The following is a 26,211-nucleotide window of genomic DNA, read 5'->3' on the forward strand; positions in this document are numbered from 1 at the left end:
TATCATATAAATGGAACACTCTACAAGAAAAACTTAATCATAGATCAGTTTTAATGTTAATAGTAATAGATTTGATGCTGTAGAATTTTGGTGATCCAAAGAAAATTGATGTTATCTGATATAAAATCATAGTATCCATTTTGTTATTGTTTGCTTTCACACATTTCCAGTTTGGTTGCTTTTTCTGAAATTGTCAGGAAAAAGAATTTCATAATGTCAGAGAAGGAACATTATATAGTAGGAAACAATCAAAGGGAGAAAATTGCTAAATGACTATAACAAAAGATTTTCATTTTTCATTGCACTAGAAATTTATTGGGAAACTTCACAATACAAAGATTGGTTCTGCCCCACTAAAGTGAAGTATAACATTTATTTGAAAATAGAATTTTTCTAAAAGTAAATCTGGTGAGTTAATTGTAAAAATGTAAAGCAATATGTCATCTATTCAAGGGATGGCTGGGTAAGTCCAGGATGACATTTATTAATGTTTTAAAATATATGATATAGATGTTTTTACCAGAGTATAAAGAGGAATATTCTCCTGTGCCCCAATCCCCTACAGCAAGTGCTGCCAAAATGTTGTACGTGTAAGTTGTGTTTTTGAAATCCTATCAGAATTGCTTTGCAAGAGTTAACCATTGGACTTAGTTCCAAGACATGTTACGTTGGGCACTGTCTAAATTCTCTAGCATACCAAGATTTCACAAAATGAGGAAAATAGCATGCATTCATTTTATTGAACAAAATATTTGGGGCAGAAATATATAGAGAAATCGACAATATCATGGTCAGTGCTAGAGTGAGATGGGGCAGGGACAGACAACCACATCAGTTGGCATGCAGTCAGTTTGCCACAGCTAAACTGATACCAATTTGAAAACACAGAAACATTTTTGAGTTGATTTGGAATACCTGAAATGGTGGAGAGTGCAGATGATAGAAGAAAAGATGGAAGCAAAAAAAAAAAAAGTTTCATGCATTCTTTCTAAAGCACAGTCATTTGAATGGTGACCAGGCTTCTGAAACTGTGGTAGAAGTCTGGATCGCATGGTTGAACTTGTATATGAGATTTGGGAAGCAATACCACCAAATGTAATGTATTTCTTACCCTCTCCCAAGGTCAATGTTGCTGAAAGGACATGCTGCTGTTTGTTCTGCAAGTGCATTGGAGGAGATGGCACAATGGGAGATCCTGGACCACCAGGGAAAAGGGTGATTTTAGTTCAGATTTATGGGTTACTTTGAGTTGTAGTATGTCCTTCAGACATGGGTTTAAGTAGAAATAAGGGGTGATTTTTAACTTCTAAATAGAGCCTCTTATATAAGAGTTTATTATACTCCTCTTTTTATATGTTAAGTTAGTCATGGATTTTCCTTGGCATTCTAAATTGGAGTCTTTTTAAAAAGTTTTTGTGGAAGACTCAGGAGAAACAACTGTCAAGATCCTTGATTATCCAGTATTCTAGTACTGATGACAATGATGCAGAAAAATCAGCTATAATTCCTCATGTTGAATAATGAAAGTCTCCTCCATGTGAATAATGCATTTCGGCATTCATTTTTAATGATGGCAGAGTTATTAAAATCAAGCAGAAGATACTTTGTGTACTCTGCTGAAAACCAGGCTAGATCAGATCACTCTCTTATAGCAAAAGATGTTAAGATGTCTCATTCATCTTAAGCCAGGTCAAAATGTTATCACAGATATATAAACAAAAACAGGCTCATTATTTAAAAACAGAAACCAACAACATTGATTCATATATTTCCTAACCAGAAAAAGTATATGTACCCTTATGTGAAAATATTATTTTGAACTTTAAGAAATGTTTAAATACATATAAACACTGTGGATATGTTATAATGATTTCAATACAGTTTGTTTACGTGTGTTTTATTTTTGAATAATTTATAGATAGCACTGTAACTCCCAAATCACCAGGGCTATGTCTCTGAATATGTCTCTGAAAGTTTTTGGACTAATTATTTCCTGAATGTTTCAGCTTCATGTAAAGAGAGTGGTAGATTTTTTAAAAAAACAAGGCTCAGAAAGAATGGAAAGAAAGGTGTGTGGTCTATTTTTCTATGTGTAGCATAAATCTTAAAAGATTTTTTAATAAAGGGAGAATAATTCTAGTTTATCAGTGGCAAATATAGCTGTGTTGACTTGAATGTTTAGAAAGAAGCTCTGGAACTATATATAAACCCAGATTTACAATATTATGATTGACACCCCCTTGAGTTAACTGGACACTTGTCTCAAAATTCCATTTCTTTTTTTTCTTTTATATATATATATATATATTTTTTTTTTTACTATACTTTAAGTTCTAGGGTACATGTGCACAATGTGAAGGTTTGTTACATATGTATACATGTGCCATGTTGGTGTGCTGCACCCATTAACTCGTCATTTACATTAGGTATATCTCCTAATGCTATCCCTCCCCCCTTCCCCCACCCCACAACAGGCCCCGGTGTGTGATGTTCCCCTTCCTGTGTCCAAGTGTTCTCATTGTTCAATTCCCACCTATGAGTGAGAACATGCGGTGTTTGGTTTTTTTGTCCCTTTTTTTTGAGATGGAGTCTCGCTCTGTCACCCAGGCTGGAGTGCAGTGGTGCGATCTCGGCTCACTGCAAGCTCTGCCTCCCGGGTTCACGCCATTCTCCTGCCTCAGCCTCCCGAGTAGCTGGGACCACAGGCACCTGCCACCACGCCCGGCTAATTTTTTATATTTTTAGTAGAGACGGGGTTTCACTGTGTTAGCCAGGATGGTCTCGATCTCCTGGCCTCTTGATCCGCCCGCCTGGGCCTCCCAAAGTGCTGGAATTACAGGCATGAGCCACCACACCCGGCCAAAATTCCATTTCTTTTTATGTGTGCAAATGCAACCTACATTGGGAAGGAAGGACCATTTTTTTCAAACACTTACTATTCCACATGAAGTAAAACTGTAAAACTGAATTTGGTTTGGTTACCTCTGATTTTTGGTCCATAGATGCAAATGTTTTCTTCCTTTTCTTATTTCCAGGGACCTCCAGGTTTTAAAGGCAGTGAAGGCTACCTGGGAGAGGAGGGAATCGCTGTAAGTCAGGGCTCTTTTTTACCTCCATTTATCCCTAAAAACATCTACAATATGAATTTCCTTGAGTCAATTCAGGGGGAAGCAAGAAAGGTGAGATTCTAAGGATTCCTGTACAGAATCTCAGATCTTCTTTTGTCCTCATTGTGCTTTGCTTCTGGTGGTCATTAGTGGTTTATTGACCTATTGTCTCTTCTTTGACTACCCACCAACATTGCACAATGAATTCAATGCGGAAGTAACCTTCTTCACTAGGGGAGTTGAATCACTGCTGTTTCCCCCATTCTGGAGCATTCTATAAAGGTAAACCAACTCACCACATTGTGTATCAAGGACCCCACTCTTTCTTGCATTCACTCATCCTTCCATCCTCCCATCAATCCATCCAAACATTTGTTTACCAATTATATATTAAACATCTTACCATTTCCTACATTATTTATCAAAGACCTCACACTTTAACATACTCATTCATTGGTTCATTCAACAAATATATGTTACGTATATGTGTGCCTGGCAGATTATCAGATACTTAACATATATTTGTAGGCTTCAGCAATAAGAAAAATAAAAGGAAAAATATGGTTTCTACCTCCAGGAAACTTTCAAACTAGTAGAAATGCAAATGAGACAACAGTGATTCCTGTTGTTTTACACAAGGGCTAGACTAGAAGTATAGAGACATGCAAAGGAGTGTGGCAGAACAACTCAGTTACCTAACAGCCTTAGCTAAAGTTGGGGCTTGAGAGGGGAACACTGTGAACAAGCAGTAGTACTTGGGCAGACATTTGAAGGATGAATAGGAATGTCTACAGGCAAAGTTTGGGGGAACAGTATGTTCACGGGCATGTATCTGAGTCAGAGAAGATCATGTTCATAAGATGGCACATGGTCAACATGGATGGAACCCAGGTCACTGCAGGAGGAAGATCTATGTGGCAAGTAAGACTCAGGTTATTGGGAGTCTTGAATCCCCTGCTGAAGATTTGGATTGTGTCTTCTACTTGGTGGGCAGTCACTGAATGGTGGGAAGCACAGGGGTCAAAATTATGGGAGTGTTTAGAAAGCATGCTGAAGCAACATTACAGATGATGATAAGGTGAAGATTATAGGTAAGTCTTGCAGTCATAGGTGCAAGACAGGTCCTAATTTGTGCTTAGGACAGTATGACTAGATATGTTAAGAAGGTTGGAAGGACGTAACTTGGTGACCACTTGGTGAGAGAGAAGTCTCGCACAGGCAGTATGCAAGTGGGATCCAAAGCAAAGGGCTGTCTATCATCAGGGTATCTCTGATTTATTTCTACTCTTAGTTTTTATAAGCAAGAACTCTGGATTGTGAACCATGAGCATTCACACTTTTTTTGGTAACAAAAAACTTGTTAAGTTTTCAAGACAGATCCCAGATTACAATAGAAAAAGCTCATTTGGATATGTGCCCTTTCTCAGGGAGAAAGAGGAGCCCCTGGACCAGTGGGAGAGCAAGGTACTAAGGGATGCTATGGCACCAAAGGTCCTAAGGTAAGGATTGCATAAGAGTGTGGAGTTTTCTCAATATTAATTACATTTTCCTACACTAACTATAACTGTCCTTTTATTTTCAGGGAAACAGAGGACTAAATGGACAGGAGGTATGGTACCAGGCACATCCATTTACCTACCCATATGTTATCTAGAAATATTTTTATTTTGATTATTTATCAGTAAATTATACAAATAAAGTTGTCATTGACTTTCCTTTTTTATTGCCAGCCATTTCATTTTGTTTCTTCTTCTCTTTCATTATAGGCAATACATATTATTTGTTGATAGTTTCTATTACTGAGTAACCTTTAATATTACCCAGGCCCAGCCTCACAAGGAGGCTGTATGTGAAACACAAAAATAGAGTTTTTGTTTGGCATCTGACTTCTTTACACATGCATGTGATGTACTCTGTTCTAATCATATCTATCTTTTCAGGGAGAAGTTGGGGAAAATGGAATTGACGGATTAAACGGAGAACAGGTAGAGCCTTCTTGTACCATAGAGACCCTTCTGAGCTATTTACCATTATGAAAATGAGAATTCTATTAACAGCTTTCCCTTCTTGTTTTTTAGGGTGATAATGGTCTTCCTGGAAGAAAAGGAGAAAAGGGTGATGAGGGATCTCAGGTAGGGATTTAAAAAGGAAGAACATAAAAATTGTACTGGGGATTAAGGGTGTGATTAACAGAGTAGAATACTCAGTCAGCTATTGCTACAAAACTGTTTTGTGACAGTCATAAAACCTCAATCACATACAACGATGAACATTTATTTCTTACATTTCTGAGGGGTTCAGCTGATTGAGGCTGGACATGGCTCATGTCTGTAAGGTGGCCGGGGGCTTTACTCCATCTGTCACTTACCCTCCTGGGACCAGGAGCTAGCCTAACCATGCTAGCCATGACCTTTTTATGCCCATGGCAGAAGCACAAGAAAGCAAGTGGAAACATACTAGAACTCTCAGGTCTTCTTCAGACCTAGGGTCAGAACTCTCTCAACACTTGCATCTCTTTCTGTTGGCCAAATCAATGCATATTGCCAAACTCAGAGGAAGGGAATCTTGCCCACCACAGTTGGAAGTCATTGTAGAGTTACATGGCAAAGGACACAGGAATAGGGAGAGGTGAAGAACTGGGGCCATCAATGACAAGCAACTACCATAGTAAGAATAGAAGTGGGGTGTTGACAAGGGTCCGTGGTGCCAGGCAGCACATTGAAGAGTGAATGTCCCTCATGCCCACCTAGAATAAATACCAACAGCAGCCATATTTTCATCCTCTACTTTGTCTTTAGAGTGTGAACAATTGAGTCAGAAACAACCATCTTGGGCAAAGTGCATATTCTTTCTGAATCTCAGTTGCCTTATAAAAGAAAGATAATAAGGAATACCTGGTTCATAGAATATTTGTAAAAAACAAGATGACAAGTGTGTCTGGAACACAGAGTTCACCACTGTGGCAAATAATTGAGTTCACTATTAAATTATTTATATGGTGCTTGAAACTAATTTTTTCGGTTGTTCATCTTTCCAACTTAAAAATAGCCTTGGTAGAAAAATATTTAATTATTCACACCAGGGAGAAGAAAAGCTCTGTTTTTATTAATTTTATTAAAACTTCTTGTCTTGTTTTTCTTCTGATTTGTATTAACTTTAGGGAAGCCCAGGGAAGAGAGGGACTCCTGGTGACCGTGGAGCAAAGGGCCTGCGAGGGGATCTCGTAAGTGCATGGGCTGCAAACTGGAGTTAGGGCTTGATTCCCATCCGTACTTCTGATAGGGAGTCTCGATTTCAAGGTACTACAATAGTAACCCTGAGTTTAAAACACCCCAGGCATGATTGTAACATTTTAAATTCAGGTACCTGTGCTAGATCCTCTTCATATACTGAATGAGTATGAGCAGTAAAAAGCCTTTACATGTCTTTTGCAAATGCAATTTTGTAAATGCATACTCAGAATTGTTCTTGTGCTTCAAAACAATGAAGAAATTCTGGTCCACTTCATTATCTTCCAAGCACCTCAAAATACAGACACAATGACAGAAACAAAGCCATGTCTTTTTTTTCTGTTCTTGTGTTAGTCTGTTCTCACATTGCTAATAAAGACATACCTGAGTCTGGGTAATTTATAAAGGAAAGAGGTTTAACTGACTCATAGTTCCACACGGCTGAGGTGCCCTCACAATCATGAAGAAAGAGCAAAAGGACGTCTTATATGGCAGCAGGCAAGAGAGCTTGTGCAGGGGAACTTCCATTTATAAAACCATCAGATCCTGTGAGACTTACTCACTACCACAAGAACAGTATGGGGGAAACCACCCCCATGGTTCAATTATTTCCACCTGGCCCCACTGTTGACATGTGGGGATTATTACAATTCAAGATGAGATATGGGAGGAGACACAGCCAAACCACTATCAGTTCTCCAAGAATTTTTCTCAAGAATATCAGTCTCATTTCCTGTAACCCAGGCCAAGTAGAAATATATTAGGCAAAACTTATGACATAAAGGCACTGCCCTTGCAGGAGCACAACCCAGTTGAGTAGGCAGGACCCATGTTAAAGAAAAAAAAAAAGATACTCACTAATATATAGGGAATATGCCAAGTCCGATAGAACATCAGTACTATAGGATTTTCATCACCATACCCACACTTAAGTAAGTCTCCAAAACCTTAATGAATTAAGATTTAGCTTTGTTTTAAAATGTTTATTGAACTGTAACATACATCAGAAAAGTCCCTGAGTTATAAATACACAGCTTAATGAATGTGAATACACCTGTGTAGTCACCACCAGGTAAAGAAATAGAACATTACCAGCATCTCAGAAGCCCCCTCATGCCCACTGCAGCCACTACTCACCTTCCCCAAGGTAATCACTATCCTGTCACTATAAATTAGTTTTATGTGTTCTAGAACTTGATATAAATGGAATCATATAAGTGTCTGCTCTTTTTTTCTGGCTCTTTTGCTTTATACTTGTAAGATGAATCAATGTTGTGTATAACAATAGTTCATTCAATCTCGTGGCTGCATTGCATAGTATTTCATTGTGTGAATATACCATGATTTATTCGTTATACTAATGATATGTGGGTTGCTCCCAGTTTTTGCTTTTATAAATAGTGCTGCTATGAATATTCTTATATATGTCTTTTGATGCACTTTTGTACATATTTATATTGGGTCTATATTTTAAGAGTAGAATTTCTGGATTATAATGTGTATGGCCATACTCAGATTGTCTTTACAGTCAAATGGTTTTCAAAAGTTTGTATTTATTTATACTCCCACTAGCAATGTATGAGAACGGTATTACACACTCATCAGAATGGTTACAATTTATAAAAAACAATACCAAGTGCTGATAAGGATGTGGGACACCTGGGAATCTCATGAGGATTTTTGTTTTCTTTAATATAACCTCTTTTATACAATGGGTTGATCAGAGAAGGAATTTGATGCAATATATATGAACATGTAAATGTTAGGCAACTGTATTTAAAAACAGAGGAATTTGCACATGAAGAAAACATTGTTGACTAAGTGACATCTTCTGATAATGGTGTCCTGAGAATTTTCAACTTCAAAGAATCTAATTTAGAACCAAAGAACTATCCACATAATAAGCACAACTTAGAAATATTAGTTCAAATACAAAGACGTTTCAGTCATCCATATATGATGACCAAAAATTCATTTGGGGCATTGCTATATAACCTCCACTGATTTTGATCAGAATTTCTCCTAAATTGTCTGCTAAAGATCGTGTGATTGTGTAACATATTTTAAAGAGTCTGAATAATGTAAAGAGCTTTCTATTTTAAAAGAAATGCTCTATGACTTCCAACTGTAAAACAACTCTATGTTTTTTTACATGTGGCTTCAGTGCATTACTATTTCAGGAAAAATTGGGGATAAATAAATAGAACACACATGATCAGTTTATTCTTAGGAAAGCATGTAAATGATGCAAATTTTTGAAACCCTAAGTTTATTCAGATAGGATTTATGATCACGTGGAAGTGCATTTGGCTGTTTGGAATTTCCCATCTTGACGAGCTGTTTGGAATTTCCCATACTGACTGGAAGTGTTTGTTTAATGGGTGCAGCACACCAACATGGCACATGTATACATATGTAACAAACCTGCACGTTGTGCACATGTACCCTAAAACTTAAAGTATAATAATAATAAAATTTAAAAAAAAGAAATATTGGGGGAAAACAGTTAAATAATTTGATCTATAGAGGCTATAGTAAGGTTCATTTTGACAATATATTATTATAAGCCCATGTTTAATTGTAAATTTGTGGAAGATAATGATTTTTTACCCAGTTGTATACATATAGAAAGACTAAATTGGTTCAGATTCACATTGACCAACTGTCTATATGCAATTTGGGTTGTTCTATTCTGTAAAATGTGCTGGTATATGATTCTTTTTATGTTATCTCTTCAAGTAGTTTAGAATTGAACTACAATAAGGGGCTTTTATGTCCAGTGAAATAAAATTCTGGACTTTACGTGACCTTCCTTTTCCTTCCTTTTTCCACCAAAATACAATTTTCTGATATTGTAATTGAGGTATACCCTGCTTGGAGAACTTAAGAGACAAATATGTAAACTTAAGGAAGAAAAAGAAGATACAGAAAATGATATTTGGCTTTGGTAGGTGGAGGAAAGAAGCAATTTTTCACCTACATTTTAGTAATATCAGTGTTATAAAGTAAATTCCAAACCCATGTTTTTCACCCCATTAACTTATAAGCTCTGTAAGTACAAAACCATTTGTTTAAAAAGCTTACTAAGTATCTGGAACAATGATATGTCCCTGCTGGTGACCGCAAATTACTTATTGATTGATGAAGGAAATCTGAGCTGCTATCAGCCCAGCAGCCCCATAGCTGGCACTCAGCAGGACTGGATAATTGTTGTCCTCTCTCAATTTATTGGAGCATTGACTGAATTGACTAGCTCAATTGATTGTCTCAACATCATGGAGACACAGCTCTGTTTGTGGTTCATATGACTCAAGCAAGAAAGACTTTGGTTTGGCCTGCTAAAGAGAATATTCCACAACGTATGCTTGTTGTCAGTGAGTTCCCGGGAAACAGTTGCATGAATAGTCGGGAAAATTCAAAATTTCAGGATTTTTTGGAAACTGGAAAAGTAGGGCTGAACATATGGGGGTAGGATATGGGAGTGCCCAGGTGTTCAGGAAGAGAAAGAGGGAGCTGGTGGCAGGTAGAATCTTCAGTGTCACTTAGTGTGCTTATTACATTATCAGAGTGGAACCCATTACAAATGTTTGTCTTTTCCCAAGGGTATGGTAGAATAAAATCTACCAACTCTCAAGTGTAACTTTGCCTAGCCTCCAAGAAAAAAGAGGAAAAGTTAAGAGAAGGGGTGGCAGTAACAAGAGGGATTTCCTCCAGACCCAGGGTAAGAGTTGCCATGCACATGAGTCACATCACCCTGGCTTGCCTTGGCTGTGCCTTCTATGGAGAGCTCTTTCTCCCCACACACATGCTTTAGGTCTCCATTCTCTCTCTGATAATGTCAAACACAGGAGGAAAAGAAAATACTTGTAAGCCATCTGTAATTTTAACCTATTTCTGCTTTCAAATGGGTTGGACTTGTCAACTTCTCAAGAGTTAGCTAAGTGTTATACATAAGTTATATTTTTAAGGAGAAATGTCCAAATATATTAATTTTTCTCTTTATTTTCTATTTTTAGGGAGCTCCTGGAGTTGATAATAGCATAGAAGGACCCACAGGCTTGAAAGGAGAACGTGGAAGACAAGTAATTATGTGGGCTTGTAAAATCGCGGTGCAACAACTGGGGGGCTTAAGTTCTTATTGGTAGAATATGAAATGCTTAACAAAAAAAATGGAATCAAAGTGGATATACTTGGTACAGAAAAACCATTATTAGGAGCAAAATGATCTTTTCTCCTGCCTATGTACTACTCTGGGATTTGAGAAACATTCTTGTCTTACTCCTCTAAATTTGGGGTGACTTGATTCACCAAGACACATCCTCGAGGTCTTCATGAATATAAACATTGGAACTCTAACTTAAAATATAGGGCTAGCTGATAGAAAGAACTGTGCTAGCAAAAGAGTTGTTGGCCTTTCCAGTATCTGGAGGTAACATACCCTAAAAAGACATATTAGTAGTACATTATAAAAAGAACAAGATCTGGTAGATAGACGTGGTCCACAGAATCAAGAATAGTTCTTGGGCTTAATCTCATAAGTCACAATGTGGTCATCAAAACCTGTTTTCAGTATTTAAAAATAGTTATCTAAAAAATGCGTTACTGGATTTTCTTGGATAATGTTCCCTTGATGACTGTACCTAGGAAAGAAGTATGATATAGTGGAAAGAACTGTGCCTTGGAGACAGTACTGGGTCCAATCTCATGCTCCGTTGCTTACCAGCTCTGGATCCTGGGATACTTTCTGTAAACCCCAATTTTCTCATCTGCAAAATAGGGTGAAGAGCCTATTTTAGAAGGTCATGATGGGAATTAATGATATTTAATTTAATGACATTATAACCTTCAGTAAATATTATCTGCCATTATTAGTAAGTGGTAAATGTAAGTCCCATAGAAGACTCATAAATTATTGCATACTTTTGTATCTAATGATCATCTCAAGTGATCATCTAGTGATCATCCAAGTCTTTTTATTATGAGACTTTATTTACAGTAAGCTAATAATCTGTTTGATTAGCCAAATGGATCAAGCAATTCAAAAGTAGAAATCCAAACCAGTAGTAGCCATACCTGACACATAGTATGCTTTAGTTATCCACACTGTGGCAACGTGGTAGGGATAGTTTGAATTATCTGAGACATGTACCCCAAATACAACTTAGACAGTAGTGATGAATGATGAACAGATGAAGCCATGTCATTAGCATTTTTTCCTGCAATTCCTCATGACTCATATAGAAATGTGACTTATGATCAGTAGAGTTCATGCCATTTTCCAAAGGAAAGGTAACTCTCTCATTGGTGTGTGAACCTATCTATCCTCCCTGGAGTAAAAGTTGATGTTAAAGAGAAACTCTGTCAATGCTGCATAATTACCGTCACACATCTGTCTGTTCCTTTGACAGGGTAGAAGAGGCTGGCCAGGCCCCCCCGGGACACCAGGCTCCAGAAGAAAGACAGTAAGAGCCCTTCTAGACAAGGAGACCCACTGTTCTGGTGGCTCATGTCGTGGTGAAAATGGCTGACTTGGGGGAGTGGGTGGGATGGTTCTGCTGGAGCTCACTACCTTGGGGAAACTAACTTAGGACATCTCGCAGACCAGGGCTGGCAAAGGACTTGGGAAAGCCCTGGAAGCTGAGGTAGGAAAGTGCTGACTGCAGAGCAGATCGCCAGTCAGGAGAGAGAGCTGGGCAAAGAAAACCAAAAAAACCTCCAGCTAGGGGAAAAGTGGTCAAAGTGTGGCCTACTAGCTAGGTTGAGATCACCTGTGATAGCGTTTTAAATCCAAATTCTATTCTTTCTTTGCCAAATTATATGACTATTAAGAAAAGTAAGAATGGTGATTATTAAAAAGTCAAGAAACAATAGATGCTCCTGAGGATGTGGAGAAATAGGAATACTTTTACACTGTTGGTTGGGAATGTAAATTAGTTCAACCATTGTGGAAGATAGTATGACAATTCCTCAAGGATCTAGAACCAGAAATACCATTTTACCCAGCAATCCCATTACTGGGCATATACCAAAAGGAATATAAATCATTCTACTAGAAAAACACATGCACACGTATGTTTATTGCAGCACTATTTACAATAGCAAAGACATGGCACCAACCCAAATGCGCATCGGTGATAGACTGGATAAAGAAAATGTTGTACATATACACCATGGAATACTGTGCAGCCATAAAAAGGCATGAGATCATGTCCTTTGCAGGGATATGGATGAAGCTGGAGCCATCATCCTCAGAAAACTAACACAGGAATGGAAAACCAAACTCCTCATGTTTTCACTCACAAATGGGAGTTGAACATTGAGAACACATGGACACAGGGGAACAACACACACCAGGGCCAGTTGGGGGTTGGTGGGGCAAGGGGAGGGAGAACATTAGGACAAATAGCTAATGCATGTGGGGCATAAAACCTAGATGAACAGTTGATAGGTGCAGCAGACATGGCACACATACACTTATGTAACAAATCTACATGTTCTGCACTTGTATCCTGGAACTTAAAATAAAAATAAAAATTTAAAACAGGAAAAAATAAAAGGGGGAAAGAAAAGAAGTCAGTCCTGGTATAGGCATATCTGAGAGTGAAATTGTATCACTTGCTTGTTGGGGGTGCAGTTTTGGTTTGTTTTTTATTTTATTTGTTATTTTTTCATTAAGTACTTTAAAAAATTTGTGTGCAGAAAAGCACAGAGATGATAAAATATTCAATAAGAAGAGATAACTTTAATAAAATATACTTAGATGCCTACATCAGGGTCTAAATTAGGCTGTCTCATTTCATTTTGCTAGGTTTTCTTTCCATTCTTTATGTAGTTATCCAGCCTTCAATTTCCCCCACCCCCTCCCAAATAGAAAATGTTTTAAAATTAAGCACAAGTAGAAACTACTTTAGTATATTGCATTTATTACACATTGTCTTTTCTGAGCAGAAGTTTATAGAGCCAGCTATTATACTCCATTGAAAAATTTTTTTTTATCTTGGAGCATACCTGTGTTCTTTGCAAGGCAGAGAAAATGAAAAGAAAAGAGATTGTTTAAAATATGCAGAATTTGATTGCTGGAAAAGTGCTTTACTAGTGCAGTTTCAATGCTTATAAAGAAATGCATTTGCTATTCATTTCACTTTCTAAAAGGGTGTAGTCAGCTTATATACCCCTGGAAAATATTTTCAACTTAAAGAATATCATCCAGGAAATCCTGGCATGTAAGGATGTACTTTCACTGTTTTATAGCCTCCAGGGGCTAATGCAATATTGCCATGCATTATTTAAACCACACCACTCCCATGAAATATGACCCCCATCTTGGGTTATAGATTCAGCCATGTCATTCAGGAGTAAAAGTGGGACTTCAGTTGAAATGGCAGAGTAAAGCTGTTTTCACACTATTCCTCTTACGTGCATCTCACCAAAAGCAACGAAAGAAATTAAAAATGGTGAAACAAAGAATAACCACAGCTTCAAGCTGCAAGTAATGACAAATACCGGCCAACTGTTTTTAAATCTCAACGCTAATGAGTAAGGATTTAGAAAGCTGATACATCAAGTGTGACTTCATGCAGGGATCAGATTTCTTCAAAACTAACTGCCATAGTCCTGAAAAAACTGGTGAGCAAAATCCAGGGACATGGTAGATTTTGAGTGAAGCAGGGAATATACACATAGGGCCACAGTTCAACAGAGGAGGCAAAATGAGAAACTGGAAAATATTCCACTTGTGTTATGTACAACTAGCAACCAAGGCCATGGAGGCTGCAAACAATGAGGAGAGAGGTAACAGTGTCTATCACAACACAGGGAAACTATGACTTAAGGGGCTTTATATGAGTGCCATGAATCTCTAAACATCAATAGTAGAAGGAAGATGTAGCTCTAAGGAAAAAGAAATCATTCGTTTGATGAGAAAGTGTTTGAGGCAAAATATCTGTGTCAAAGCCACCAGCCCTGTTCCAGGCACACATCCCCATAATTTCTTCAATAAACAAGTGGTCCTATTCAAAGATGGTGAGTGGTCAGGAACATTAATAATCTTTATTAATTAGATGATTAATCAGGACATAAAGCTGCAAGAGAAAGAAAACCATGGGCAAAGGGCAGATAAAGCCTCATTAGAAGAGGAATCATTCAAGGAAAAATATGAATTCTGGCAAATAGTTCTCCAGAGTCTCAAAGAAGTGAAGGTAACATTATTGCTCTTAAAGTTTGAAACACAGACAATAGAAAGTGAAGAAAGCAAGTTGGCAGTGCTTGAGGAGAAATGGAAGGGAAAACAGTAGAGATGTAAGACATGTTAACACCTGACATTTCTATTCTTTGTTTTTTCTTCTATTCAAGTAAAATTAGATGTGATATTTTAATTTTAAAATAGTTTAATATGGTTGCTTTTTAATAAAACACTATTTAGAATTTTATCTGTAAGAATGAATATAGAAGATGTCAGGAATCATGATTAACATAATATTTCTAGATGGAGGAGTTGGGTGATTTAAAAATTTTTTTCTGTATTCTCTGTATTCAAATATTTTTTAAATCAGCATGCATCACTCTCATAACAGTAAAGTCATTCTTTGAGAAAGTAGAAAAATCTAGTGTTCACTGCAGAACTCTAAAATGAGTGTTACAATGAGCATGGAGGACTTGTCAGTGCACTTAGGTTCCACTAAGCGGGTAAGTGATTGGAGGATGGCCAGTGGTAGGAGTGGCATGCAGGGAAATAAACAGCAAATCTGACCTTTACTCATTTGAACACCTACAGTCCACCAGCAACACTACTAAATACTAGAAATAAACTCAACTACAAGCTTAACTAAGACCATCTTTCCTGTCAAGGAACTTAGAATCATGTTGTAGAGTGTGGTTTCTCAGCCTCAGCATTATTGGCATTTGGGTTAAACAATTCTCTGCTGTAGGGGGCTAGGCCTCCGCCCATTAGCTGCCAGTAACACCCCTGACCTATAACAATGAAAAATGTCTCCAGATATTGCTAAGTGTTTTCTGGGGAAAGGGAGGGTGCTAAATCCCCCCTTTCCTGCTGAGAATCACTTTGTAGAGGGGATGGACCTGTAGAGCTAATAAGCTGTTACCAGTGCTGTGCTAGCAGACTATAATGAATTGGGGGAAAAGGCAGGAAGGACGGACAAGAAGGAAGAATCTGGGTTAGAATGTGGTAGTTCTGTGGGGGAGATGAGGAAGAAAGGGGGAGCGTCTCTTTCTGAGCCAAACCTGAGAATTAGAACAGATTCTTGTGCCAAGGATAATGAGAAGCAACTGTAGCCTCAAATTAATGCATATCCTTCATTCCTAGTTAGTCTAGAGGGCTGTTAGTTATGACTTGCCCTTTTCATCCCTCTTGGCACTCGTTTACAGGCATTCTGAAGTGGTGTCGGACAATTGTTCATCATTGTAAATGCTTGCCATTAAGACTCAGTATTAATGTGATGTTTTACCATTCAGAATGTCCTGCTTTTTTCCTGATAATTCTCCGTCCTGATGGTTCTATATCTAGGAAATTGGGCCCTGTAAACAACCAGAAAGCCAGGCTTTGGGGGAATGAAGGACTGAGTACCCTGTTCTTGGCCATCTTCTTCTCAGGTCGCTTTGGGGAGATTTTCTTTCCTGATGTGCCCATTCACAGTCTGTTTAAAGATAAGTCAGGTTATCTAGATGTGTTATCAGACATTTGCAAGTCGTTGGGTAAACCATTAAGATATTTTGAAATTTCATCTTTCTCACATAAAACACTTGAAAATTTTAGGCAAAATTGCAAAATCATCTTCCATATTTCCTTGTTTTCTGTCTCTCACAGCAACCCAATATATCTCTCCCATGACTTTCATTTGGAGCTTAAATCCCAAGTAACTGGGCCGGGCGTGGTGGCTTACGCCTGTAATCCCAGCACTTTGGGAGGCTCAGGCGGGTGGATCATGAGGTCAGGAGATCGAGACCATCCTGGCTAACACAGTGAAACCCCGTCTCTACTAAAAATACAAAAAAATTAGCCGGGCATGGTGGCGGGTGCCTGTAGTCCCAGCCACTCGGGAGGCTGAGGCAGGAGAATGGCGTGAACCCGGGAGGCAGAGCTTGCAGTGAGCCGAAATCGCGCCACTGCACTCCAGTCTGGGCGACAGAGCGAGACTCCATCTCAAAAAAAAAAAAAAAAAAAATTCCCAAGTAACCATTAACAAAGGTGCTATGTGATCGTTTCTAGAGATGTTTTCATTATTTGTGTGAATGGTGGATTAAAGTCTTTCTCATCCATTAGGCTTATAAACTAACTAGGGTCAGGAGTCAGATTTTGTTCACCACCACCCAGCCCAGTTCCTGGAAGGGAACAGGAACTCAATAAATATGTGTTACAATAATTTATTTTCAGCAAGCCCTTTCAAAATCAAACCTTAAAGACACAAGGGGAAAAAATGTTTGTTGATGATGTTTGAAACATTGCGACAGCAAGCCGGAGGTAGATTTTTGAAAATGGAGGTCTGTTCCACTTCCGTTAAACATACTGGAAGCTCTTTATTTTGCTTGAATATAAAGTTCCATTCAGTTCCTGTTACCACAGCCAGATGTATCCACCTAAAGCTGGGGTCTGACCATGTACTTTTCCAGCTCCAAAAACCCTAGTGGCTTCTGCTAAATGTTGTGGGGACCTTTCAGCCTAGTAACCCTGCTACTTCCCTTTCTTCTCACACTTTTGACACAGATGGCCTTACTGCTGCTACCAAATATGCTTCCTGTTTTTCTGTTTCTACTTCATCGCTTAGGCTGTACCTCTGCTGGAAAGACTTGATACATCCTCTGCCTGTAGGACTGCTACCCATCCTCTGAAACACCCATCTCAAAAGCTCTTCTTCCAGGAAGCTTTTCCTGATTTGACCAACTGGATATGATTGCTTTCTTTAAAACTTGTATTTCTATCTTTCCCCTTTTTTATGGCATTTGCAATACTTTGCCTTGTAAATATTTGTAATATTTATCTCCTCCTCCCAAACCCAAAGAATGAGGGTCCCCTGAGGTCAGGACTGTGTGTGTGTGTGTGTGTGTGTGTGTGTGTGTGTGATCTTTATGCTCCCATGTTTCCCATCTAGTGTGTTTTGTGGGTAGTATATTTTTCAGATGAAAATATCTATTGCTATTTGTCAAATGGAAATATCTACTGATATTTTTCTGAATAAAAGAGAAGTGAATTGAATCAGAACAGACAAACCCATGTGTTGAAGGAATGGCAACAGCTTATTTTCCTCCCTCTGATAGAAGATTTAGGGTTTCATCTCATGATGGTTCATCAGTTTTGTAAAAATAAAATAAAGACCTCTAATCATTTCCCCGAAATACAGTCTATTTCTTTTATAACAATAGCGTATTGGTCCATTTTCACGCTTCTGAGAAAGACATACCTGAGACTGGGTAATTTATAAAGAAAAAGAGGTTTAATGGACTCACAGTTCCATGTGGCTGGGGAGGCCCCACAATCATGGTAAAAGGTGAAAGGCATGTTTTACATGGTGGCAGGCAAGACAGAATGAGAGCCAAGTGAAAGGGGAAACCCCTTATAAAATTATCAGATCTCATGAGACTTATTCACTTCCATGAGAACAGTATGAGGGAAACCACCCCCATGATTCACTTATCTCCCACTGGGTCCCTCCCACAACATGTGGGAATTATGGGAGCTACAATTCAAGATGAGATTTGGGTGGGGACACAGCCAAACTATATCAAATAGATTTTGACTGAAATATGATTAGCAGAATTTAAAGTTTGAAATACTGGCCTCTCAGAGAACATCTCAAATTTCAATCAAGCCAATTCCGATTTTATTGAATTTTGCAAATGCTGGGTTTTACTATACTTTTACTATAACATTACTGAATGATCCTAGGTTAGACAACAAAATGTCATGGTCTCTTGATTTCCAGGTGTATGAAATATTGATCTAGAATATATCTAGACCCTACACTTACATATGACAGTGGCAGGAAAACTTGATTATGTAGTATCATTTTGATTGAATATTAATATACTGGATTGAGTAGCTTTTGAATGTTTGAGATAATTCTTTCATTTTTCTCAGGTAAGCATATTATTTGGCTTTTTAAAAATAAAATTAGTTTGGCCATCTTTATGTCTGAACTTAATCTATTATAAAGTACATGGAGTCAGTTATCCCAGTTTTTCCTCTGGCCTCCTGCCTTTTGGCTAGTTTACCCCTGATTCCTGGATTCCTTGGTAGTGCTTAAGGAAAAATAAAAGAAATAAAATTCAAATAAGTCAATTTGCAGCTTGTGAACAGCTCTAGTAAAAGTTTAACAGAGAACAAATTATTGACCACAGTCTGTTCTCATAAGTATCTGTAGATTTCAATTGTCTGTTATTTCTATTGTCAGTTATTTCAAGGAGACAAATATTCAATTGCCCTAGGATAGAAATTTAGATTTAGCAGTATTTTGCTTTCGTGGTACAGTGGAAAATTGAATGTTGTAAGCACTATGTGGGAATTGTTATGTATGTTGGTGCCTTAAAGTGTCCATTATGAATTTAAATCGTATATAAAAAGCATTTTTTCTGAATTAATGATATCCACCTTTTCTTCTATTTTAGGCAGCTCATGGCAGAAGGGGACATACAGGCCCACAGGTACAATGATTTTTCCCCTTAACTCCAAATAACAAATACTGCATCCAATCAGGGAGCTGGAATAAAGTCTCTGTAAAGTCTCTAAACTTCCCTTTTTGATGATATTGGTTATGGAATAGAAAGCTGAAAAAATTTTAGGTTAAGATTTTAAGAGTTCATATTTTAAAATGATGTGGGAACTTTGGTGAAAAACCATAAAAAATAATGGCCAGAGATGTACTTAGCACAATTATTGTTAAATTTAACTTTGCTTGGATTTTAAGTACAAACTTGAATAACTTAGTAGATGACCCTTCTTTTACATTTTCATTTAACTTTGGAATCTTACAATTATAAAAAACCCCATATAAGCCAAAAGAATACAATAAAACTCTTGTACAAATTGGATATTCTGAGTATTTTGTTCAAAAAGTTGGTTAAATCAAAAACCATATCCCATTCTCATTGTGTATGTTGGTGATACATTATATGTGTTTCATGAACCTATAATATTTATGAAAGAGTGGTTGTGACTTATAATTTTATAAAACACACATCCTCAGATTAAAAATACAATGAGGATAAATAATCCACTCTCAATGGCAACATGGTGAGACTCCAGAATGTTAAAGATAAAAAGCATCTTAAAAATTACCACAGAGAAAAGATAGCTTTACTCATGAAAAGAATGACAAATTAGATTGCAGCAACTTCTGTTCAGCAATAATACATGCCAGAAAATAACAGAGTAATAACCTGAAGGTACAGCAATAATACATGCCAGAAAATAACAGAGTAATAACCTGAAGGTACAGTGGAAAAATAATCATTAACTTAGAATTTTATACCTAGCTAAACTATGTGTAATGTAAAATAGACACTTTTAGACAAAGAGACCTTACCATCCAGACATTATCCCTCCCTCCCATATGCTTTTTATTTATCTGTTTCTGCTTCTGTAACAAAATACCTTAAACTGGTAATTTATAAACAACAGAATTTTATTTCTTATAGTTCTAGAGGCTGGGAAGTCCAAGATCAAGACATGAGCAGATTCAGTGTCTAGTGAGGGCTTGCTGTTCACTCTAGAAATGGTGCCTTCTTGCTGCATCCACACATGGCAGAAGGGGCTGACAGCTACCTTGAACCTCTTTATAAAGGCACTAATCTCATTCAAGAGGATGGAGTCCTCATGACCTAATCACCTCCTAAAGGCCCCACCTGTTAATACTATTGCATGGAGGATTAAGTTTCAACATACGTGTTTTGAAGAAATGCATGCATTCAGACTACAGCACATTTCAAGTTTAGACTTCAGCAAAAAGGAGAACATACCCAGTAAAATGGCATGATATAAATGAAATTGGAGAGAGAAGATGTTAAAAAATTTTTTCTGATTTCTAGGAAAAGGTATCTGTAAGTGACATTTAATCACATCCAACTATATAACAACTGAAATATAACTTAGGCTCTCCTAATAGTTGCCTAAATTATAAACTTCTTGAATTCGTTATGCTTTTTATAATTCTTGTCTGTGACAGAATTCAAGAATAATATGAAGAGAATGCTCAACTTTTGTTCCCTAGATATTTAATTGATTTGAATATAAATATTAATATAATCGTGTAAGATGCTTGAAGATGTTTGAAGAAAATGTGAACTAAATTTTGAGTGTTTTTAAGGCCACATAGCTAAGTTAGATATAATACAAATTTTATAAGAAAGGGGTGGGGGCTGCATGTGTGCATGCATGCATATATGTAAAGATGGAAAGGAAATACACCAGCATACTAGCTATGGTTATCTCTGATGAGATTATAGATTTTTATTTTCTTTGTATTTGCATTTATTTTTCACCTTTTTTTTTTTTTTTGCAAAGATCCTGCATTGACATTGTGACTGAAAAAATATTTGTAAGCTTGCAGGTAAAGGAGACAAAATGTTCAGGAAACAGTGTTAACAGATTGATTCTTTCTCGCCACAGGGAACAGCAGGCATCCCAGGACCAGATGGACTTGAAGGCTCCCTGGGACTTAAGGGCCCTCAGGTACATATCAAGACCAATCAGGGTGTGAGAACATAAAGAAGAATCTGGGAATGGAAAAATCTGAGGACCTTATAGAAACCCTCAAATCTCCCTTGCAGAATTCCATGTTTAAAGTTCTCATGGTAATAAAGTAAGGAAGCAACACAGTTTGGACTCATGCAGCACTTGGTCTGCTTTAAGTTTTGTCCCAGTCAAGAAGTGAAAAGTGAATGAGCAAACTAGGCAGTGGTCCTTGTGTACTGGGTTCAGGGTAAGTAAGATATTCCAGGGAGAGCTTGAGCCAAGGAAAATGTTGAACCTCAGATCTGGGAATTGTGGTCAATTTAGCACAGTAATAGTTCAGTGTTACATATCTTGGTGCTCATGATGTAGAAAAATTGGCTTTACTCTTAGGAAAGAATTGCTCGAAAGACAGCTGGAGACATCAGTGGGGTGATCTGCAGTGCAGCACTCAGCCTGCCCTTGCCAGCTGACTTCTCCAGGGAGCTACCTCCGGCACTTTTTCCTTTGCAAGGAACAAGCCATACTTGGCTGTTTACACTGATCACATGAGGGGTTGCATGAGGGGTCACATGAGGGGCCAGAGAGGGCAAAATTTAGCTAACATATTATGATAAAGGAAAGGAAGTCCTAGCAAATACTGAGTTGAAAGAAAGGTCAGACCACAAAAAAGTTAGAACTTTTTTTTTTCCTCTCCAAAGTTAGTTTTGAAAGCTTGAGGAATAAGTGTTCTATTTGGCATAGGCAGGACAATCAACGGCTCTGCTATTTTTCAAACTTTTAATCCACATAGTTAAAAAAAGTAACTATTATATGTTGGCAGCTTTTTGCATGGAAGTTGGGCAAAATATCCTTAAACATCAGAAGGGAAAGATTGTCCACATTTTGCCAAGATTCAGAGCAGTGCACAGTCTTCCCCTTGGACCTTTATCTCTTCCTAGCTTGATTACTTTTCTTTGTTGTTGCTTTCCAGCTGAGGAAAGCTCACTTTTTTTTTTTTTTTTTTTTTTTACCTTCAAGCGAGAAATAGTTGCCACTGGGGTTGTGGGGAAGCATTTCAATAGATTGACTGCTTTATTTCATGCTAAGCAAGTAATACTACGGCATCCCTTCTTCCATTTTATAGAAACTTACTTTTTTTAATGGTGTAATTTAAAAGCAGAGGCAAAAACCAAACACAGCATGAAAGTTTCTCTGCATAACATATGAAAGCCACAGCTAATAGGCAGTATAATATTCCAAAAGTAGTAATAGTCAGATTTCATCTTACCACATACCATATCTTGTTTATGACCAGTCTTCAGTGTGGTTATTGAATAGAAAACTTATTTAAATGTTCTGGTTTCAGACGTATATTTGTAAGGAATATTTTTCTTTCCAACAAAAGAAATGTAGGGAAATGTAGAAAGCAATATGGAAAAGCTCAACCATTCAGTATTTTTTCCAAGCCCCAGTCAGTTTGACTGCAGATCCTCAACTGCCTAAATTTCAGATTGGACATTCATATTCCTGCACAAATGAGAATGAGCTCCACAGGCCAGGATGGAAGGAAAGGCATGATTGGAGCTCTCTTTCCCATTTCTGTCCATGTTACTGACTTAGTATTTCTACTTGTAATATTCAATTTAATATTCAATGTTCTCTTTTAGGCAAAAAATAATGCTTTAATTCTATGTACTTAGGGCCCAAGAGGAGAGGCTGGTGTGAAAGGAGAAAAAGGAGGTGTGGGAAGTAAAGGTCCCCAGGTATGTAATGAGAAAAATGATTGCATCTGACTTTGATCTTGGCTTGATATGTCTTTGTGGTTTCTTCCATACAGGTGGAGTTATTTACTGCTTGTGAACCAGGAACGTGTATTAGGTTTCACTTCAGCTCAATGTGGTGGCCACATCACATCATGGTCCCCATCTTGCAGAGCAGGCTATCACTATCAGACACAGAGGTAGAAAATCTAGCCCTCTTTGCCTCAGCTGCTCAGCTATGTAAATCAGGTCGCATCACTCCCCTGATCTCAATTCTCTTGGGGTTTCCCATCCCCATCCCACCCCCAGAATACAGCCTACTTTAGTAGTCCTCAAACTGGCTAAATATGATAATCTCCTGGGGGAATTATAAAACATTCCACCGCCTAGAACCTTCCCCAGGACACTTAAATCAGAATTTCTGGCAATGAGGCCAGGGTAGCAGTAATTTAACTTCTCCCTAGGAGATCTTAATATAGACCTAGGGTTGGAAATGACTGCTCTGCGTTAGCACTCCTCCAGATTCACAGTGCAGAAGAACCCCCTAGAGGGGATTGTTAACTAGAGAACTTGTTAAAGTGCAGATTCTGAGTCAGCAGGTCGAGGGCAAGGCCTGAGATTCTGCACTTCTAGGGCGTTCCCAGATGATGCTGATGCTGCTGATCCAGACCACATTTTTAATAGAACGGCCCTACATGATCTGGCCCTCACCTACCTGCTATCATAGTACATATTATTTGTTTAGCTGTTTGCCTGTCTCTCCTTCTAGATTGCAAGCTCCATAAAAGATAGGACTTTGTCTTATTACACTCTATCCCTAGAGTCCAGAATATCAGTACCTGGCACATAGTAGAGCTCAACACATATTTGAATAATGAATCAAACAGTAAATGAGTGAATGAGACACAGTTGGAAATTGTGTTCTCCACTAACACTAGGGTAAAAGGAGTCCATTACGTGTGTACATTAGTTGAACCAGGCAGTCCAATATGTAAGTGGTTGTGTTTATCACCAGAAAGTTTAAGAAAATTTAAGAGGCTATTTGCATAAACTTGTATCTCATGACACTATTTTTTAATTATAATTTTTATTTTAGGTCTAGGTGTACACGTGCAGGTTTGTTATGCAGGCAAACTGCATGTCATGGGGGTTTGGCATACATATTATTTTGCCACCCAGATAAGAAGCATAGTACTAAATAAGTATTTTTTTCTGATCCTTTCCCATCCTTTACTTTCAAGTAGGCCCCAGTGCCTGTTGTTCCCCTCTTTGTGTCCATGTGTTCTTGTTGTTTGGCTCCCACTTATAAGTGAGAACATGTATTTGTTTTTCTGTTCCTGTGGTAGTTTGCTTAGGATAATGCCCTCCAGCTTCATCTATGTTGCTGCAAAGGACATGATCTTGTTCTTTTTTATGGCTGTATAGTATTCCATGGTATATATTTACTACATTTTCTTTGTCCATTCTAATGTTGTTGGGCATTTAGGTTGATCCCATGTCTTTGCTATTGTGAGTAGTGCTGCAATGAATGTACACATGCATGTGTCTTTATGGTAGGATGATTTATATTCTTTTGGGTAAATACTCAATAATGGGATTGCTGGGTTGAATGGTGATTCTGTTTCAAGTTCTTTGAGGTATCACCACACTGCTTTCCACAATGGCTGAACTAATGTACAGTCCCACCAGGAGTGTGTAAATGTTCTCTTTTCTCTACAACCTCACTAGCATCTGTTATTTTTTGACTTTTAATAATAGCCATTCTGACTGTATCTCACTGTGGTTTTGATTTTAATTTCTCTAATCAGTGATTTTGAGCAGTTTTAAATAATACAAAACTGTGTCTAACACTACAAAAAATATAAGTGTTTGTTGTGCTTCTCTCCCTGGGTTTCATGGGAGGACTGCAGGGCTCCTCTGACCTGTAGTGCAACACAGGGTTGACAGCCTGGGCGTAGGGGATGCCGCTGGATTAAAAAATGAGAATGAGGCCCCTCTGGTGAGGTCTATGTACATGAGGGTGAGAGGTGGGTTACAAGCATGGGGGCATCAGAAAGGGGAGGGTTGTATGGAGCGGGATTGAGCATATTTTCTTATGCCTGCTGGCCATGTATATATCTTCTTTTGAAAATTGTTCATATCCTTTGCACACTTTTTAATGTGGTTGTTTTTGGCTTGTAAGTTTGCTTAAGTTCCTTAAGATTCTAGATATCAGACATTTGTTGGATATATAGTTTGCAAATATTTTCTCCCATTCTGTATGTTGTCTGTTTACTCTGTTGATAATTTCTTTTGCTGTGCAGAAGCTCTTTAGCTTAATTGGGTCTGTCAATGTTTGTGTTGCAATCGCCTTTGTCATCTTTCTCATGAAATCCTTGCCAAGTCCTATGTCCAGAATGGTGTTTCCTAGGTTATCCTCCAGAGTTTTTATGCCTCTAGATTTTACCTTTAAGTCTTTAATCCATCTTGAGTTGATTTTTGTATATGGTATAAGGAAGGGGCCCAGTTTCAATCTTCTGCATATGGCTAGCCAGTTCTCCCAGTACCATTTATTGAATAGGGAGTCTTTTCCTCATTGCTTGTTTTTGTTGGCTTTGTCAAAGATCAGATAGTTGTAGGTGTGTGGCTTTATTTTCTGGGCTCTCTATTCTGTTCCATTGGTCTAGAGTCTGTTTTTATGCCAGTACCATGCTGTTTTGGTTACTATAGCCTTGTAATATAGTTTGAAGTCACATAAGGTGATGCCTCCAGCTTTGTTGTTTTTGCTTAGGATTGTCTTAGCTATTCACATTCTTCTTTGGTTCTGTATAATTTTAAAATAGTTTTTTTCTATTTCTGTGAAGAATGTCATTGGTAGTTTGATGGAAATAGCATTCAGTCTGTAAACTGCTTTGGGCAGCATGGCCATTTTAACAGCATTGATTCTTCCTGTCCGTGAGCATGGAATGTTTTCCTATTTGTGTCATCTCTGCTTTCTTTGAGCAGTGTTTTGTAATTCTCATTTTAGAGATCGTTCACCTTCCTGGTTAGCTGTATTCCTAGATATTTTTATTTTTACATTTTTGTGGCAATTGTGAATAGGATTGCATTCCTGATTTGGCTCTCGGCTTGTATGTTGTTGGTGTATAGGAATGCTACTGATTTTTGTATTTCAATTTTGTATCCTAGAACTTTGCTAAAGTTGTTTATCAGATCAAGGAGCTTTTGGGCAGAGACTACTGGGTTTTTTAGATATAAAATCTTGTCATTTGCAAACAGGGATAGTTTGGCTTCCTTTCTTCATATTTGGATGCCTTATATTTCCTTCTCTTGCCTGGTTGCTCTGGCCAGGACTTCCAGTACTATGTTGAATGGGATTGGTGATAGAGGGCATCCCTTTATTCTGGTTTTCAAGGGGAAGGCTTCCAGCTTTTGCCTATTCAGTATGATATTAGCTGTGGGTCATAGATAGC

The 26,211-nt window shown here is 37.9% G+C and overlaps 1 protein-coding gene across 1 annotated transcript in view; it reads left to right on the forward strand.

The window, feature by feature from the left end:
* LOC100968217 (collagen alpha-6(VI) chain) overlaps nt 1-26,211 on the forward strand; it is a 154,029-nt gene that overhangs the window by 70,450 nt on the left and 57,368 nt on the right. Inside the window, exons 12-23 of the mRNA XM_003829444.7 lie at nt 1,123-1,215; nt 3,036-3,089; nt 4,535-4,606; nt 4,690-4,716; nt 5,048-5,092; nt 5,186-5,239; nt 6,268-6,330; nt 10,354-10,419; nt 11,746-11,799; nt 18,956-18,991; nt 20,955-21,017; nt 22,700-22,762. Of these exons, the coding sequence (XP_003829492.5) occupies nt 1,123-1,215; nt 3,036-3,089; nt 4,535-4,606; nt 4,690-4,716; nt 5,048-5,092; nt 5,186-5,239; nt 6,268-6,330; nt 10,354-10,419; nt 11,746-11,799; nt 18,956-18,991; nt 20,955-21,017; nt 22,700-22,762 (690 nt within the window). The remainder of the gene's footprint in view (nt 1-1,122; nt 1,216-3,035; nt 3,090-4,534; nt 4,607-4,689; nt 4,717-5,047; nt 5,093-5,185; nt 5,240-6,267; nt 6,331-10,353; nt 10,420-11,745; nt 11,800-18,955; nt 18,992-20,954; nt 21,018-22,699; nt 22,763-26,211) is intronic.

Source organism: Pan paniscus, chromosome 2 (genome assembly GCF_029289425.2).
Source record: "Pan paniscus chromosome 2, NHGRI_mPanPan1-v2.0_pri, whole genome shotgun sequence".
NCBI lineage: Eukaryota > Metazoa > Chordata > Mammalia > Primates > Hominidae > Pan > Pan paniscus.